The sequence below is a fragment of the Struthio camelus genome, chromosome 17, assembly GCF_040807025.1.
Source record: "Struthio camelus isolate bStrCam1 chromosome 17, bStrCam1.hap1, whole genome shotgun sequence".
Lineage (NCBI taxonomy): Eukaryota > Metazoa > Chordata > Aves > Struthioniformes > Struthionidae > Struthio > Struthio camelus.
In genome coordinates, this window is record NC_090958.1 from 15,093,345 (window position 1) to 15,112,939 (window position 19,595).

General features: G+C 40.1%; 1 protein-coding gene across 1 annotated transcript in view; it reads right to left on the reverse strand.

The window, feature by feature from the left end:
- The window catches only part of TMEM132C (transmembrane protein 132C), a 224,707-nt gene that overhangs the window by 55,569 nt on the left and 149,543 nt on the right, over positions 1–19,595 (reverse strand). Inside the window, exon 4 of the mRNA XM_068911183.1 lies at positions 5,272–5,455. Within this exon, the coding sequence (XP_068767284.1) occupies positions 5,272–5,455 (184 nt within the window). The remainder of the gene's footprint in view (positions 1–5,271; positions 5,456–19,595) is intronic.

Genomic DNA, 19,595 nt, shown 5'->3' on the forward strand with positions numbered 1-19,595 from the left:
TACTGAGCAATGATAAGCAGAAGAGAATCTCAGCTCACATTATGTCTGGGTTTGCCAGGCTACTCTACCTAAAAATTCTAAACTTGGATTAATCAGCGGTTCACAGGATGCTCTTAAGCAGAGCAAAGATGCAGTTTGGATCAGTAGCAAGGCAGGGTGTGCAGGGAGAGTAGATGCTTTGTATTAGACCCACTGATGCAGATGAGGAAAAGACAAGGTTCTGGGCACATGAAGTCTGAACAGCAGCAACAACTTTTCATGGCTGAGAACTGTTCCAACTTCAATTTGCTTGTAAGCAGTTATCAAGGGGTTACAGAGCCTCATGAAAGAAGCCTCAAAGACCCACTGTAAGTTTAGTATTAGTGTCATTTTAAAGACAAAATATGCACGGGTAAGTTGCCTGGCTTCCCATGGTGACAAAGTCTTTTGGACCAAATCCACACTAGAACTGTGTGCTACTGACATCTGCTTTATGCTTCATCACTTTGAATACCTGTATTTCATGCAAGTCACAGTTAGAGGTGGACTAACTCACAGGAAGTTTGTCTTGTTGCTGAAGGACTCCTTCTTCAGTTTCATACAGAGGGACCCAGATGGTCTTACATAAGTATTAAACCACTGATTCACCAAGTCACCTCCCAGGAAAGAGTTCTACTTTACTATTGATGATGCCTTACTGGCATCACTGTTCAAAACAATGAACTTACACATAGGTCTTCTACCTTGTTCAATCCCAAAGCAAAATTTAATGATATTAAAACTGTGTATTATTCATTTAAAGCATAAAAGAAGTCTCCTCCTACATTTCCTAGCACTTGCTCTGGAGCTGAACACAAACACATAGACTTCTTAACTAAATGAGATTTGTGTGTGTGTGCATGCTACAAAGTGAACAAGTTTGGTTTTGTTGTTTAATCTAGTCAAGTGGCAAAATCAATACAGTTGGCTGCATTTGCTCACGACAAGACAGAAATTGGAGGAAAATGTGGGACGGAAGCTAAGCAATCCTGCACACCTTAATTGGCAAGTTCTGAGGTTACTTGTGATTAATTGAAGAGGTTTTCAAAAGCAGCTTAGCAGATAATTAATTAAGCTTCTATGAAAGCACTCTTCTAATTGATCCTCGAACAAGTAACATGAAATCAGAAACGCTTGAATAGGACACAGATCAGACGGCATATTCTCTCTACTAGAGGATTGAATCTTTGGGGCAGATTTTTCCGGTCAGTAAACTGTGGGATGTATTTTCTGTCTTACCTTAAGAAATCTGTTTGTTTTCTTATTTTACTCTCTTTATGTATTTTAAAAGCCTCAAATTTCTCTAGCTGTAGTTTTTCACAGCTGTTGTGGGCTAAGTAAATAAGTGAGGCAAGAGATCTGAAGGAGGGACTGTGTGCCTGAAATAGCATCTGTCTTTCTCCATCTGTGTCACTTGGTCTACCAAATGAAATGACCCCTTTACAAGTCTTGCCACAGTTAATTATTGCTATTCAATGATGGAAAAATAATATATAAAAGTAATCTCCTACTATGAGTGATGCACACAGAACCTCATATAGCCTGTATGAAAGATATATGGAATAGATGGTTGCAACAACTGTCATATTCAAGATTTTGGTAGTGAGAAGGCTACTGTGTATGTCTAATGGAGATCTATACTCTTTGAAGCATCACTCCCCACTGTACTTACTTAACTAACATTCTTGGTATATGAGAGTCAGAAAGCACCAGAGCCAATTAGAATTAAATTTTTCAAACATTTGGTCTCATTTTTCTCTCTAAATATCTTCAGGGGTAAAATGTCCTCCAAAATTACTTAGACTGATTAACTTCCAAGCTCAGGAAGAAATATACATCTACTTCACATTTACATCTAATTTTTTGCTACTTTTTTAAAGGTAAAATGGGACAAAAAGGTATTACATTTACTCTCAGCCAAGTAGTTTTGATGTTTCTCTTGTTCGCTGTAGTTTGTTGCAGTGCTCATTGTGGCACCATCAGAGCGTTGCTGTTTCTTCCTTGTCTACACTATTTAGCTTTGCAGTCAGGCACACAGGATCTGGCGTCTACAAAAATGCTCTCTGTTGAATGTATGATAAATTTCTACTGATTTTTCAGTAGCTGTACCCCCTACCATTTGCTCCACTGATCCAAGTCCTATATGGCTCTTTTTAAATTCTAGGTTCAGTTCTCACCGATAATGTCAATTCTTTAATCTCTTCCATTTCAAAATACTGTAGCAATGATTGCACTAATCCTTTGGAGGCCCACTTTTTCATTTTACCTCTTTTTTCTAAGGTAATCAGGCTGAGGGCAAAAAAGGGCACATGATCTTTCCTGCTTTGTAAGTTTTAGCATTTGGAATGGCTCACATGAGACGCTTTACTCCACAAGTCGGAAGCAACCTTTATGTTATACTTAAAAGGAGGAAAGATTTGCTGCTTTCCTCCCCAAAGGACTGACTAGGATCCCCATCAGACCAACGGCAGAGACTCGATCAGACCTTGGGACACCCAAATCCTAATGTAGTACACTCCCACTGAGCAGCTCTTTCTTTTCCTTTTTTGGCCACCTTTAAAAACTCTGAATGATACATTTTACTTTTAATGTAATAGTTTTGTTACATAGGAACCCTTCATGTTTAAATCACTATAATCTACTTCACCCTTGAGAGGATTTAAGAAACACACTTGCTGATAAACCCTGAGATCTAAGATCTAATTTCTGCACAGAATAATGGGCTGTTGCTTTACAGAGTGTGGTTGAGACCACAAGTGCAATCTGACTTCCCCGTTGACACAGTATCACCCTTTCTTTTTCCAGTGTGACTCTTGTTTCTGAACAGGAGCACCGCCAGGTAATCAGCTCGGGTAGAGATTGATGCCTAAATGAAGAAAGCATCCTGTCTGAATCTGCGGTGTTAGCTAACGGAAAACTGTGAGAACACCCCTTATCTATTAATATCTTGCTAGTAAAGCCAGTTTTGCATTGGTATCCCATCCAACTGGATTCTGTTATCCCAGTACATTTTGGCTCTGGCCAAGTGTTATCATAAGGTACAGTAAAGAGATAAATAAACACAAGAAAGCTTTGCAAAGAGAAAGATTTAATGATTTCCTTCTTTGAGTCCTTTGCAAAAATCACAGTGCCTAATGGCACATCTGTTGGGAATAAAGGATTTCACCATATATGATTTATTCCTCCCCGAATTCATTAAGTTAGACCTTAGAGAAACCATCACAAGAGGACAAATTTTCATCTAGAACAGATGACACACGTTTGTACATCAAGCTTGTATGCAGGTGCAAAGGCTTTAGACCCTGTTATGAGATACTAAAAAAATCTTGATTACCTCAGGTATAGAGGAAGCTTCTTCTAGGAATAGAAGCTGATGAATTATTTCAAAAATGAACAGGAAGGGGATGTTAAGTCTGTCAGTGGACAGACGTGTATCATTTGGTACTGGAACCTACTCAACATGTCTAACTCGAAATAAAATCTGACCAGAAGAGACCTCCTTAAGCATGTTCTTAAGTCTTTACAGGACAGCAGCTCAAATACATATTTCCCTGTTCAACTCGACAAGATATGAGGACAATATTTCCCTATCAGACCTGGAATGCAGCACGGGTGTTCTGCTGACTTAAAAAGACTTTGGATCAGGAAATTGCTGGGCATGACTTCAGTTGATATGAGCAGCAGTTTCATGCATCAAAGTGGAAGAATATATTGAAGACTAGGTTTTCCAGGAAATAATACTCATTATCTGTTGCAAACCACAGAACGCTGCTCAAAGAAAAGACTGCCAGAATTTCACCACCAAGACTATGAACAGGAAAGGCAAGATTGACAAGTGGGATGGAGATGTCTAACTCTTCTTCCAAAATCTGAACTCTAGTATTGAATAACAGTGGCAGTCATAGCTCCTCTACTAATTGCCGCTTGTTCCTTTCGTGGGTAGCTGGCAGTTCTGTGCTTCTTCCCTTTCTGAGGTTTGGCAGGATTTCCAAAATAAGTGCTCACTGCCTACCTCACCTGTGAGTGTGGAAGGGGTTCTTCTCAGCATATACCTAAATCCCATAGAAAATAAAGTGCCCACCGAAAACGAGTGCACCTGAGATGTAGGAGACTACAGTGGAATTTCTTGTTTGCTTGATTTGGAGTAAAAATTTAATCCGAGTTTGTTCACTTGCAGGAGGGGTCCCTAAGTGCTAGGTTACATTGCTCCTACCGGTACTTTCTTGCTTTGCAGAAATAACTCCATCTTGGACCAGACGCCATTGGACTCCATTGGACCAGAGGAAGACATTGCTTCCACAGATCTCATTTTTGAGCTGTGTAAAGACAGGCTACAGTTTTACTGGGAGGTAGGCGGACAACAACTGGTGATACAGCACTGAGCAGAGCAAGTAGATTTTAACCCAAAGCATCCTTCCACATGGATGTGGATGTGTACAGAAGTAAGGTAAGTAAGGTAAGTAAGATACTTCCATGATACTTCTACTTCTTCAATCAGTAAGATGCTTGCATGTATCATGGAAGGCTATATAAAGTTCTTCAGTCTTGCTCAGCACCTGCTTTTCTTAAACATACTACTGAGGCTGCTTTCACTGTGAATATGTGTGTGGATGTAGATCGCTTAATGAAAGAGTAAAAAAGTCATTAGAAATGACGTGACAGCCAAACAGAACTTCTCCTAAACAGAATCTTGTTCAATGTTTTCCTGGAGAGGCCAATGGCTTTTTTCCTCCCTTGCAAGACATTTTTTGTTTCTTCCCTGAAACTACAGGTTCTTACACCATTAGGGAAACAGCCAGCAAATTAGTATTAGCCTCAGTCTGTTATGAACCAAGCAACTTTAACTTCAGCAGAAGGCGCTCAAGGCTCCCCAGAGTTACTCTGCATCTTGCAAGTTCAAGCCCTGTAGCATTAATGTAATGGAAAAAATTAGAAACGGGAAGGTAAGTCTACTTGGCTGTCTGTTACCAGCTGGTAGCCCGGAGGGAACTGTGCGTGAGAAATTCAGGATTTAAAGTCTGAGAGAGAGTTTTTTAAAGTGGCAGCATCCTTTTCTTCGGTGGTAAATTAGTAAGAATTGATATTGTGCGACATGTACAGGCCATTAAATGTGAGTGTGACTTTAGCAAGAAGTCCTATAGAGCTATAAAAAGGGAGGCAGGGCAGAGAACACTCCTTTGCAAAGCTGCTGGTATATGTTTTCTCAGGCTGCATAAAGATAGGATGAAGCAACATGCTGAAATAGTTTCTTACCATTGCCAGTGGAACAATTCCAACAAGATCCTTCTGGCAGATGAAGATTTCAGACAAGGTTATGTCTGTTGTCCCCTTCCGAGGGTACTCCACCTGCCAGGTGATGGGCTGCGTTCCAGAAAGGCTGCTGAAACTGGCTATTTCAAAGTTCATCTGCACGACCTCATTGAATAAACTGTTACTTCTGCAAAGAGGAAAACAAGGAAAGGGAAGAGCTATTACTTTCACTGAAGAAGGCAAATGAAGAGAATCATATTAGCTACTAAAAATGCAGCTATTTACATGCAGTTATTAAACAAGGCCTTTTCCAATCTACAACTTCTCTTCAGAGCAGACAATCTGGAAAAATGGGTCAGCTGCTCTAACTATGAACACAATGTGAAGGGATAAAATCCAGGATAATATGTCTGATGAAAGCAAAGTGTATTTACTTAGTTACTCAATTTTTTAAATTATTTTGCAAGTACGATTCAATCTTACTAGATGGGTTTGACCCTGATTGGCCAGAGTTATGTCTCGTGCAGCTCATAAAGACAGAAAGAGCCCAGAATTAGTGCAGCGAAAAGACAGTAAGATTAATTGTATAAATCCAACATCAGAGTTGTATAAATCCTTAGCAATGAAACTCAATGTAACTTAAGTTCATATATGCAGCACAGAAGCCTTTCAAAAATTTAACACGCTTAAGTGCCAAAATGATGAGATTAGTCAAGACTTAGAGGTACCCTCTGGAAATTAAAAACCCATGCAACTGAAACCAAATAGAAAGAAAAAAAGTAAAATATACTATGAAGTCAGGATGGCTAAGATAATTTAAACAACAATTAGGACAGGTGGAAATTCTCCTCCTTCACCTTAAATTTCTTCCACTTTATCAGAAACAAAAAATGTATGAAAAGAATTTGCTGGACCATCTGCTGGTTTACTTAAAAAATAAGACATACATGACAAATTATTTGACTCAGAAAGTATACATTAACTTTTCTGCTATTTTCCAAATGTCTTTCCAGAGTGTAGAAAGTCTTGATATTTCACAGTGTATTACTTCAAACTAACCATATTCTGTAATAATTTTAAAATGAAGAGAAAGACAGGCATCTGCCTAGCATCAGTAACCCTCATCCAGCTTTGAATACATTCACCAAACAACAGCTTCAATTATCCTTTTTTTTTTAATATACAACACACAAAGGTCCATTTCTGAGAAAATCCATTAAGATTTGATCATGTACCAATACTTACATTCTCAATTGCTATACTTTCTTTTTACCTCTTGAACAGAAACCACTATTTTTAATACTTAAGACATATTTCCTGCTTTATCTTGCATGATTACTTTAAAAGTAAATGCATTCCCCTGATAATTATTATTTTGGATCATGGGTTTCCATTTGGATGGCTTACTCTGAAAAGTCTTAATACTGCCTAATGCTTTAAATTTCTTTCCTTGCTGTTTTCCTACAGTGTCAAAAGAGAGACCTTGTGCGATAGTGGTCTATCTACGTTCTTCCATGCATTTAAAGAATGATTTTGTGTAGTTACGTGATTGATAGACACATTCAGCAATTCATAACTCAGAATCAGCCTATTCCCATTTGAAGAATTCCTAATAAATAAACCTTATAGCTTGTAAATACAAGGTAACTCTGGTAACTGTAGTTTACACATTTCTGGGACATCCCCAAATGACTACATACTGGATTGAACTTTGTAATTTATTTGAAAGCATGATTATATGCAAAGACACCTGAATCACCTGAGCTACAGTGTTCATTTAGCTGGTAACGACACTATTACGCCTTAGAGTAATGACACCTGAAAAGCCACTATTTTCACCATTTCTAGGTCTGATGCTTAGTAACTGACGGAGGAAAAGTTTTTACATGTGGTTGACTATCCAGTGCTTTCAGTTATGTTAAACAGAGAATAAATTTTTGCACACATCAAAGCTGTTACAAGAGAGAATGTATGTCAGGAAAGCTTCCCTTGAGCAGGAAGTCAGAGCACTTCTCTAAATAACCTCTGAGCAGATGTGAAATGTGTAGCTTGTGTAGCTTTACAACACCAAAAGCCCAGCAACTCCACTGGTATGATCAGAGAGCTCTAGGGGGGAAGTGGTAGGTGGAAACAGCTCCTTTCCAGGCAGCCTCCTGCCTCCTGATGCAGCCTTGCATGATGGCTGATCATTGGCTGCTGGCTCCCAGCTCTTGATAGAGCACACCCAATTTTCCCTGTTTTTTCAGACAATTTCTAAGAGCAGCCTGGAGTTCTGTTCAACTGCCCATATTGTGAACCTGCAGGCACACCCTTGGGCCTGGTTTTGGGATATCCAGCTGAAATACCCAGAAGAAAATCTTTGAACATCCCATTTTTACAGAATATTTGGTGGCATGCTAAACTGCAGTGTGGACAGCCCACACCTGCTGTAGCTGGCCATCTTTAAGTATCCATATGCCCTTGTAATGATGTCCTACAATGAAAATAGGCAATATGAGGGGACCAGATCTCTTCTGCATGATTCCCCAAATCACCTGCAGCACGGGCAGATGCTGTACGTATGCAGCATGAACCTTGGCTCAGGCATACACACATGCAGACACGTTTGGAAAGTGCTTCAGTGATCCTATCGCAGGCAGGGACTAGTAAGCTTTCTGTGTAGACATGTCTTTAAGATACTGTCTCAATATTTCTATTCCATATCTCACATCTAATATTCTGTACTTCGTAAGTCAAGAGATCCTACTCTTACTCCATCCTAACAATTAGAGAACTCCAGTACATCTTTTGGATTTGTACTTTAAGGTTATGATGCATAATAATTTTAATTAATGCAATCAAAGAGAATAGCAATTTCTTTTTATCTGTCATGTGCACTCACATCTGCAGTACCATGGGGCAAAGTGCACGACTATAATGCAAACTGCCCTGGATGGTAATTGCCCCAGTTGCACTCTGTGCAGTTGTATCTTCACTAGAACCACAAGCAACAGTCTAAATCTCTAAGAAGCATTAAACTCTACCATAAACAAGTGTGACAAAAATTGTCTTCCTTTCTCCCCAACGTAGAACTATAAGAATCACTCTTGCACCAGTGACAGTTACATCTGCTACCTCGAGTTCCTCTAGGACTAGTGAGGGACTTGACTGTCCATGCTCTATTTATACACCATCTGCTGTAGTGGGGTCTGAGGGCCACACACTCCCAAATGTCTTTCCCATTCCACCAGAAACACAGCTATCTCAGTCTGCACACAAGAAATGGGAGAGAGGCTATGTGACATGCACAAGGTCACTGGAAGGACCTGGGCAAGGAACTGACCTGTGCTTTTGTGCATCTCTTGCTAATCACTGGACCATGATTCTAGTATCACTGGCTGGAAATGGGAACTACAACATGTGATTCGAGTCTTAATGATCTTCAGTGTGTGAATCTTAAATTTCAATATTATCATATATGAGGCATATTTTTGATAACTGCTGAGCTATTCTGTGGAAGAAACCACTACTATTGCCCTTTACAACACTGCTTCAAAAACACCTACTTAATTTAGATTTCCAGTTCTCACTGAGCCCCTAGACTATTTCAGCCAAATATCTTCCTGATCCATGAAACAGATGGGCTCCTTCTTCCCAAGGTAGCAGGCTCTACTGATGGAGGGATATTAAAAACGGTTCCAATAGAATTCTAAAATTCTCTAAAACATTGCTAAAATGCTTCTTTTGTAAAATATATGACATACAGTGCCCAAAATATGTGTGGTACAAGATAAAGGTTTCATTGGCACTTTAGGATGACCTGCATAATTATTTCAACACCTCTATTTGTGGGTAATGCACCCATCTCACTCTCACAGCAATAAAACCTTTATACAGTGCCACATACCATCAGTTTCCTCCTTCTCTCTTCGTATAGAAGAAACAGAGAGATGATCAACAGCTGGGAAAGCATCCACTTGAAAAAAAATATGCCTTCCGAGATGTGTAATGGCTGAGAAAAAAACTTCTCATGAAGCACATTTAATGCTCAGAGCTTGTTCACTGACTGAAACAGCAATTCCTTAATATCTAACATTTAGAACTGCTCAATAGCCGGAACAGCAAGTAATTATAAAACTTTTCTAAAGTACACAGCACGTAGTGATTACAAATGAGGCTGCATGAAGGCAGGGCTTCTAAGGAATTGCTCTGAGGTGAATGCATGAGTCTAATTTGATTGAATTGAGAGTTCCCCTGAGCCAGTTCACTCTGTGGATTTATTCTGATTTATAAATATGTTAATCATTCCAGGCTAGACTGGACCACGTGCTCGCACAAGGGAGTAAGGGCCCCCTTTGATCTGCTAAGCAGCCTACTCTGGCTCCGGGTCTGGGCACCCCGGTGTAAGGGAGGGGTGCTGAACACCCGCTTACTCCCTTGCCAGAGCAGATGGGCAATGATTAGGTGCTGCGCACTCCTGACAGCAGCTGCTCCAGTAAGTTAGTGATGGGGTCAGGAGTCTACAACTGGCATCCGCCAGCGGTAATTACTGCCTGCAGAGAACCAGGAGGGACTGCTGTGGGGCTGCGCGCAGGCTCCTGAGGAGCATGGTTTCAGAAAGAAGGTGGAACAGAAATTCTCTGCTAATGGAAAGATAATTAAAAATGCATAAAAGGCAAAACAGAGGTGACGTAGGGAGAGACTGTGCCATGGAACTTTCCAGCTCTTGCCAACTCTATGGACAAAATACACACTTTTTGTATCAGCTAGTGCTTATTTAACCAGGATTCTTCATTTTAGAATCTTTTTTGAGCATGATATTAGCCGTTCCTTAGGAACTATTTATTCATCATTCAAACCTCCAGCACCTTGAGATATACTTCCCCTCAGTAGGAGACTGTTTTTGCATGGATTCCTAAGATCGGCTGTATCAAAAGCAGGATTTAATCCCCTCTTTAACACAGGGATTTTAAAACATGGTATCATGCATACCTGACCCAGGCCCAGGGTTGCATTCATAATGCGGTAACACCACAGAGGCTGGAATGCCACACAGATTCAGTTTATCTGCATTGGTCTAATAGCAGGTAGAGCGATGCTTAGTGGTTCAGTGCTGAAGAGGCTTGCACGGGCCAGGCACGGCCAGGGCTCAGCTGAGCCCAGGCATAGGCACCCCAGGACCAGCACTGCACAGGCTTTAAGAGTGCAGTGAGAGAAGGTGGGTAATTACTACGAAAACCAGGGAAGAAACCTCAGCTGATGTAAGATCCATAAACAAACAGAAGTGTTTGTTGAATGCCTGTCTACAAGCGTGGACCAGGAGTCTCCGATGAGAGATTTCAAAGTCTTGGATTATTGCTCTGAGTAATAGAGGAGTTTCGACTCTTAAATGACTGAATCTTAGAACTGCTACAGGCTAAATCAATAATTTCGATTTATTACAGTGGCCCTCAAAAGAGAAATTAAAAAAAAAACTAGATTAAAAATATTTTAAGCCAGCCTTTACTCCAACACATTTTTACTAAAAGTCCCTAGAGAACCAAGAATACTCTGATCTGCTGAAAATTTAGCAACCCTTTTCCTCCTTAATGCTATCCAGTTTGACAGTGACATCTTAATGCAAGATCAGCACTTACTAAATGACATACAAATTGCAAGGAGTACAAACCTCCATTTTCCCTCACTTAACATTGCACAGCATCTTACTCTTCACTGAAATCAACGTGATGAAGTATGTTGCTACTATGTACTAAGATAAACTCTCATCAAAGGCCAGTGGTCAAACTGGATCCCAGAATGATCTGTACCTTAGCCCACTAAAGCGTACACCCCAATTCCTCTTCCCTTCTTATATCAGGCCATGATGGGGTACCAGATTCTCCTCCTCTATTACTGCTATTTTCAATTTCTTGCTCCTCCTGCACCTTTTCCTAACCACATTTTATAGTTGGACTACCTGCAATGGACTCACCTTAGTATCAAGATGAAGCACAGCAATTTAACCAAAATTAACAAAACACAAAGACTAGAGTCAGATCTGGAAAATGGCTGATGATGACTTTAAAGATGATGAAATTATGCGGGCAGCTCTGTACTAAGTAAGACATATTAATTCGCTTTCATTGTTAGCACCCAACACTAACAAAAGGTGGGTAATTAGCAACCCAGGCTACTTTCAGTCAGTCACCTACGAGCTAAATGCTATAATATCCACCACCATTCCCTTGAGCCATCCATTTCCCTTTTGAAAGGCTTGATCAGCAAATGAAGTACAAACGATAAATATCAATTTCTTTCAGCAGGTACTTAATAAGAGCTGTAAGAAAGGTAATGCCTATGCAAAACTATGGAAAGCACGTAGTAATTAAAGAATGGCAACTACTGGAGACAAAACGCAGTTTAAATTCCTTACTCTGCAATATTAGCCTAGCTTTCATTTTTAAACCATAAAATCCAGCAGAGGAGAAAGAAAAGGATGAGCCATTTTGGCAATTAACATATAAGGAGGACATAATTTTACAGAAGACTACCACATTAAAAGTATTATGAAGGTCTTTAAAGGAAAATATCTGAAGTGTAACTCAGCAAACTCTTGAGCAGCATGACTTAATATATGTGGATATCCTTAAACAGACAATATTATCGCGTACTCGATTTCTTCATACAGCCTAGATAAAGAGCTGCATTAGTTAACAAGGTTTCTTAGCTTTCTTGTCATAAACTGTGACATAGAACACAGCTTTTTGATTAAGATATTGAATGGGGATAGGAAATCTCATTTCACTTCCCAGATCTTCCACTGAATGACCTCAGGCAAGGCACTAAGATACAGATCCTTACAGCTAGAATAAAATCAATAGGAAACAGGCATCATGGAGCTTTAAAAACACCTGGCATATGTTGACCCCTTTAGGCACCTGAATACTCCTTTAAAACTCTGGTCCTCAGGGCTATGATCTCAGCTGGGTTCAACCATATGCCACGCCGGAAAGAGGCAGAAGGCCACTTGCATGACCTGATCACTGTGTTACGCTGAGAGCTCCCACGCTCCAGGGAAATTCTTAGATGGCTAGATATGTACGCACTGTCCGGGTGGCATAAGATAGCTACAGCCTGGGATGTTGTCTTTCTATGCCTTTGTTTCCCATTCAAACAATGAGAATGATAATTTTCTATCTCATCTTGAACAATAATTAAGTGTATGTGGTATTCATCTGACTTTCTCTTGGGCCTTGCCCATTGATGCTAATCTCAGTTAACGACGTTAACTGCTCTCCTAGAACGAACAGCAAAAGTCATGTTGTTTATCAGAGTAGAGAACAAGAGGAACGTTACTCACCTGGACAAACAGAAAGCTGAATGAGAGGTTCCCTAACGGAGGCAGACCTGACTGGGGTTCATAACAACCCACCCATTCCTTCATTCTATGCACAGCATTTTCTTAGAGTCACTAATCACCAATAAATGCTGCAGTCAAGATAGCAGGCTCATTAGTCTTCCCCGATACTACATCACATCCAGCCACAAGGTAGATGAGACTGATTTTCCCTTTTCTCAAAGAAAAAAAGTGTGCGACTCTCACCCTGAGACTAGTGCCATTATAAAAAGGCTACATGCGCATCCCAATAGTGAGCTATCATCATCTCCCACTTCTATGTTGTTTTCCATACAGTTTGCACAAGATATTAGTCTGCTAATGTCTTTGTATAATTTCAGAGAACAAAACGCACTGGCAGATTTCTCAAGAAATAAGCTTTCTCAGTGATTCATCACCTCTTCCTTCCTCTGAGAAGGGCATTTACTACTCAGTATTCATTCACTGCTGGAGTTTCTCCAGAGCCACTGTAAGTAAGCAGTATTTTCCTCTTTTGGAGATAGCAAATGTTTAAGAACTGACAATCTTCCAAGTGACATCACTGGAAAGGAGACCCTGAGCAGAAATTGTCAGAGACATTCACTCCAAACCCAGTGCTTTCAAAAAAAATTTTAATTTGAAAATGTCAACGGAAAAAGGAAGTCGGAACCATTCCAATCAGCATAGATTATATAGCTGTTTCACCCCGCTAAAAGCAGCAAGACGAGATCAGATTAAGCATGCAAAAGCATGTTTTGCCATTCCCTTTCAATTGCTTAGTTTAGTAGTTAGGGACCAGCTGGTGAAACATGTTCAAAGATGGGAGAACACCTTTGAAAAAGCAGATTGTTTAAAGGTTTTTGCTGATTACAAATGTCTTGCATGTGTGTGCTTTATTCCATTTTTAAGGAGCAGTGCAGCTGGAATTGATACAGAATAAGGTGCACCATGTTCTAATTCCATTTGTGAGGAGGATGGACTCTGCCTTCTCTTTCAGTCCTGCTTGTATCTGTCATTCATGCCAAGTCCTACTTGCGGATGTTACTGTGCCGCATGACCAGAGACAGATCACCAGTTTCTCCTGCTTGCAATCTCAGGTGCCAAACTGGTATGTCCTGGAAGGGTACTGAAAAATCAAGGTACCTAAAATTAGCTATCAGCTTCTGAAAATATGATCAAAAAACAGCACAGAGCTGTAGAAAGATCTGGTTACTGGACTAATCCCAAATAGGCTACTCTTTCCAGTGAAGACGTGCCAGTTGTTGTGGCTATTAAGAATTGGTTTCTTTAATAACCAGTTACTAATACTAGACTGCACCCAGACACTTCTGGTCTAATTCCTCCCTCAAATGACACACTGATGAAGAAAGAGATGCAGTTTAAGTGCCAACTGCTTACATGACATCTCTCCAGGTATTGCTCAAGTCGATTTAAGCAATAAAAGGCATTAGACTTTGTTTTTCAATGAACTGAACACAGAACTGCATTATGAATCAGGTGGCTACATAAATCACATTTATTTACATGCAACTGCATATGTAAATCAGACATGTGATATGCACATCTAACTTACAAGTGAGGTGTCTTCAAATTCCAGTTCATACGGCTTTTACTGTTGGGTTTTTTGTACTGTTCTGCTAGCATATCTGCTGTTGGACTATGCTTGAAGCTCGAAAAATATTTGGGCATAAAGATCCCCCATTCCTTTCCAACTGGCTACCTGCACTTTGCTCTTGGAAAAACACTTAGAAAGGTAAACGTTCACCAAGCATGGAAAGTTGATAAAACATTTGCATTTCATAGAAGCCACTGATGTAAATAAAGCACACACCTAATGGCATACTAAAGGAAAACAACATATGAGTGTTGAATATTAAGGAGAAAATAACCTAAAGGAAAACTAAATTTTTCAAACTTTTTGCTCATGAACAGTTCATGGGGCGCTGAAAAGTAAAGCCTGTGGGTGACAATGTTGTGTCCTCTTCTGCATTGCACTGGAGCATGAGTACAGCTCCTCTAATTCAAGTGCATAAAGAAAGTAAAGGTTTTTTTTTTTTTAAGATCAGAAGCACCGACATTACAACTGCTCGGTAGCAGCTCTCTGAAGGGACCTCCAATTTAGCTGAAGAGCTTTTCTAGGTGTCTGTGAAGCTGCCTGAATAGAGAGTAAAAGATCTTGAAATGAGCTGTGTCCTTTGAGAAATAAGCTCAACAGCTGCAATTTCATCACAGCGCAAACTCAGTTTGTGTGGAGTCCCTCAGACTAGAAGCTGTAGGGAACTGAATAATACTCTGTACAATCCAGACTTAGAAAATGTCATCCTAGGAAAGGTGGAGAACTTTTATTTCCAGAGAATTAATATATTTTTGCAAGCTTCACCAAAGTGGAGTCTGCAGCAGGAATATTTTCATTTTCTCCAATCTCAGGCCATGACTCGGACCATATCATTCTCCTTATTGGTATTTCTACAGTATGACATACTATTTAAATCTATTTCCTACTCTTTCATTGTAAATTCTCTTCTATGTTGTATGCTACTCATGCATTCTTTACCATGCTACAGTAAAATACGATTGGGGTTAACTAGGAACATCAAACTAGTCCAAAGGAAAGATAATTTGAGCAGTGATAGTAGGATAAAAACTGAACTCAGCTCTACTGGTGTAAATCAAGTGGAACTTCACTTAAATGTGAGAAATGACATAGATGAAAATTGGTAGGGGAGTAGCGTCAGGCATAGTGGCCTAATTCTCCTCTAGTGACTCTTTGCAGGTATACTTATACTTTAGGGCACTGCCCTGAATAATAGAAAAGGACTGGTCCACCCTGAATACATCTGTCCAAAGGTTGTCACCACAATGATGAGTAGCAGTGCTTTGTTCTCTTGCAATCTCTGTAAACTCCTGCACTTATTAGATTAGTATGATCTCGCAAGGTCAGACTTGCAAAGGAACATTTTACCATCTCATGGCATAGCTTTGCTGCAGTGCATTGTGAGTTTATAGTACAAAACTGTGACAAGCACTGTAAAACTAAGGCTGTGCATGGAAGAGTGTGGAGGACAGCAGGGCCAGGAGAGCTCTGAAAGCATTGCTCACATGAGGCTTCCCATCCTCAATTCACCATTTTGGCATCAGGCTGGCCCTTACATGATGGTCATAGAAAAAAAGTGCATAAATCTAGAAGGAATATGCATTTAATACCTCTCAATGTACATGCAGTTTACCAAATCTGTCTTCAGAAAGATATGAAAGAAAGAAATCATCCCAAAGCCACAAAAGGGCAGAATGAGGTACACACTGACATGTTAATCAGAGAGCTCCCCTGAGCCTGGGGAAAAAGGGAAGACAGTGCCTCTGAAATACCAGGCAGCATCCAGATACTCCGTCATAAGGAACAACGTTTCCTAAAGTAAGATGGAGGCAATAGAGAGCAAAAAAAAAGTTTTAGCTTTTTCTCTCTTCCTTTTTCCTTCCTCTGAAGGAGTAAAGAAGGAGAGGAAGCCACAGGAGCCATCTTAGACAAAGAATCTCCATTTTGAGTTCACAGCGAAAAATTCTATCTTACCCTAAAAGTAAAATTTAGTAAAATCATTTTAATGGAGTATTTTGTAATTTTATCTTTGTAATTTTCTGCCATCATTCAAAATTCCAGTTTTTAAATAAAGGTGTTTAAATGCCTAACTCTTAACTAGTGGCAGAGCTGTTCCTGTGTGACCTGACCTTCAGGAAGGGAATCCTTATGCAGCTGCCTGGGTTTCCTTAAACCAGAGTGCTGGGATAGAAACAAGTTCTTAATTCCTCCTTAGGATAAGCTCGGGATAACAGCCCCTCATCCTCAGCTGCATGACTGAGAGTTTCATTCTACTTCCCCTTCCTCCTTCTTCCCCTTCTTTTTCCCTTTCCCTTCTTTCTGCATGTTTGAAAAATAAATGTATGATAAGGAGAGCTGATGGCAGTAAAGATCCTGTGGAAGTTAGACAATGACATGACCCAACTTCCTTGGTCTATTGTTAGAAGCCAGCTCCTATTTAAATTTACAAAAATCATGGACCCTAGGGCTTTCAGCATCTGTAGCTCTCGAAATTTGATGGACAAATCTTCATTTTACACTTCATAAAGCAAAGCTTCACAATACAGCCTTCCTAACACCACCCACAGCTCTCTCACTGTAAACTTAAAAAGAAGCTTATTAAAAGCTGGACCAACATAAATATCAGAAGTAAATCCATTAGATTTCACAATACAGTTATTTGGTGGCGAACTCTACTCGTTCACTTGTCTTGCTCGAGGACAATAAAATGAAAAATGTCCCCATGACATTCAATGGCAGAAACGTCATTGCTGAAGTGCCTATGATGTGCAATTAACATTTTTAAAGAGTCATTTAAAAGGATACTGTCAGGGCTGATAAAGATTTGAGATTACACCAACTATCTATGTTTAGATTTCTGCATATTTCTGCATCTCCCTAGAAAGTTCACCCTTTCACTTTTGGATAGTTATATTTTTCCTTCTCCTTATGTCTGCTGTATGGAAAGTACAATATGTATTTACCAGTGAATTCTCCCCGACAGGAACATTTTGATATAGTGCTACAGCTACAACCATCATCATTTCTATCAAAAAGTTTTTCATTTTTTTTTAATGTTCTCCTTTCCTCAAGCAAGTTGCATTTTTTCTCCACAAAAAATATTTCTGTTTGGAGCAAAGAAAGTGAATTGTGGGGCAAGCAGCATTTTGGTCTTAGAATGAAGTTAAAAAAAGTAAAAGTGGAAAAGTCATTCTCATTACTGACATTGCAGTTGATTGTTGTGGGAACACCACCACTGTCAACAGCAGGGTGGAGACTTCAGGTTTAGTCAGCGTTTTTGCATGGAGAAGAAAAGTCCTGGATCTTTGTTTCTTGGCAGTCCCATCTGACACTACTACTTAATAGAAAGAAAAAGGACAGAAATACAGGATGTATCTGCTATAGTAGCAGAACTGCCTCTAAACTAAATGTTCCTCAAAGTTTCTAGGAGCTGCCAGCTACTTTTTAAAGACGTCATTGGACAACAACTGAATATTTGTATTTGCAGCTAAAATGTTTCTTCTAAGAGCTGATCACAGACATCAGTTTTCAGGCACAGTGCAGACGTTTCTGTCTGCCTGTCAGGCACATGAAGAGCAACGTGTCCTCAATATTTCAAGAAGACAAATGAAGGAGACACAATCCTAATGTTAAATGGCTTGTGAGAGAAGCGAGTGCCTACTCGACTGACAAAACGCTTACAGATAAACTCCAAGAACAACTTTCAAGTGATGACTCTGACATCTCTGGTTCTGTTCGTGTCTGCATTGTCCCTACAGAACCTCAAGTAGAAAACAGCTAAAGTCCAATTTGTTAGTAGGTCTCAGCTTCAAATTTGTCAAATCAGGCCCTGATTCAAAGTAAGAAAATACTTCCTTACTACAATGAATTTCGATGAGGCTTTTGAGCGATGCCATGATTTATGGAGGTGACTTTCCATCACTAGGAAAAAAATTTTCATCTGAACTCGACCCTTAGGAAGAGTGTAGGAGGGCCAGAGGGAGCCACATGCGGCAGGGTGTCAGAATACTCTTTAAACAACAGTGAGCTTTTTATTAAATAAAGCAATAAACAAGGGCGTAGCACAAAATTTCTCTGTGCATCAAATAGCTACATATTTGTCTCACAGCCCAGAGCAAAGAGACTCTACCGTGACTTTTTTTCCAAGCAAATCTTACTGCCTTTTTATACCCCTTTTGCTATGCCATTCTGCAAGAGGTGAAATAGGTTTCTATGTAATTACACAAATGACATTAAGGGGACACTGTCAAGAAGGAGGAAAAATCTTTTGAAAAAGCAAGCTTTCCCTTTGTTATTCAAGTCTGAAGCAATATTAGTCACTTTCTACACTGCACTTTGATCAGACAGGCGGAATTTGACTGATGGAAGTCCACTTTTCCAAGGCTCTCAAGCAATACAAAGCCAATGGCCCAAACTCATCTGCACACTTAGTACACATGCAGAGTTAAATGTAGGCAAAGCCCATGCGAGATGAGAAAGAGCACAAAGAAGCAGGAACAGTTCAGTTCCAGATAAGGCAGTTGGGGCACCACCACTTCATACGAAATCACGATCCGTTATCAGCAGACTGATAGCAGCTACAGATGAAATAGAGCTATTTGGGACACAAGGGAAGAAGGAATAGAAATTAATTAACTTATTTGCAGTCACGTGGGGTGAAATTCACTGCTGTGTGGATTTGCCCAAGCCCACGTACCAGAGACCTGACTCAAAAGAGGCAGGTTGCAGATGAGGACAACGTGTGCCCACTCGCTTTCAAATCACGAGCGAGGTGAACTGCCACTGCCTCAGTAGAACCAGGCAGATCAAGCAGGGCCAGTTAGTTTCATTTCAAAACTAAAATTCGGTTACCTTCTCTTTAAGTGAGAGAAGAGCAGGAAAAAAGGAGAGACTGGATCATACAGGGAAGTCAGAAGAGGGTATGTTACCAGATTTCCAGCCCTCTTCTTCTGGAAGGTATTTGCGGGCAGAGATTCAGCGTGACAACACTTGCAGGGCTGACGATGCCACGTGCTCAAATTTTTTGCCACTTTTGAAGGATGAAGCCTATTTTCAGAGAACTGACCACATCCCACCATGAGCTTTACACAGTGCAGGTGGTCAGTACTGAGGTGAATTTCATACATAAAGGTTTCCTTCATTCTTTAAGCATGATTTAATTTGGGACTGTAGTAACTACTTGCTAGTGGTCTTTTAACAAAATCGCTAGCTCTCAAAACCTATCGATTTGTCTGTCAGGCCGCATCTCTGGGCCTGATTTGGCCCTCGGTAACTCTGCCTCAAATACTTTTGCAGGAAGTCAAAGCTCAATGCTAGCAGACACTTTAAAAATTACCAGCGTTGTTAACCACTGCTTCCTTAGCCTCAAGCTGGAGGGCCTGGCCTCCGGAGCGAGAGCAA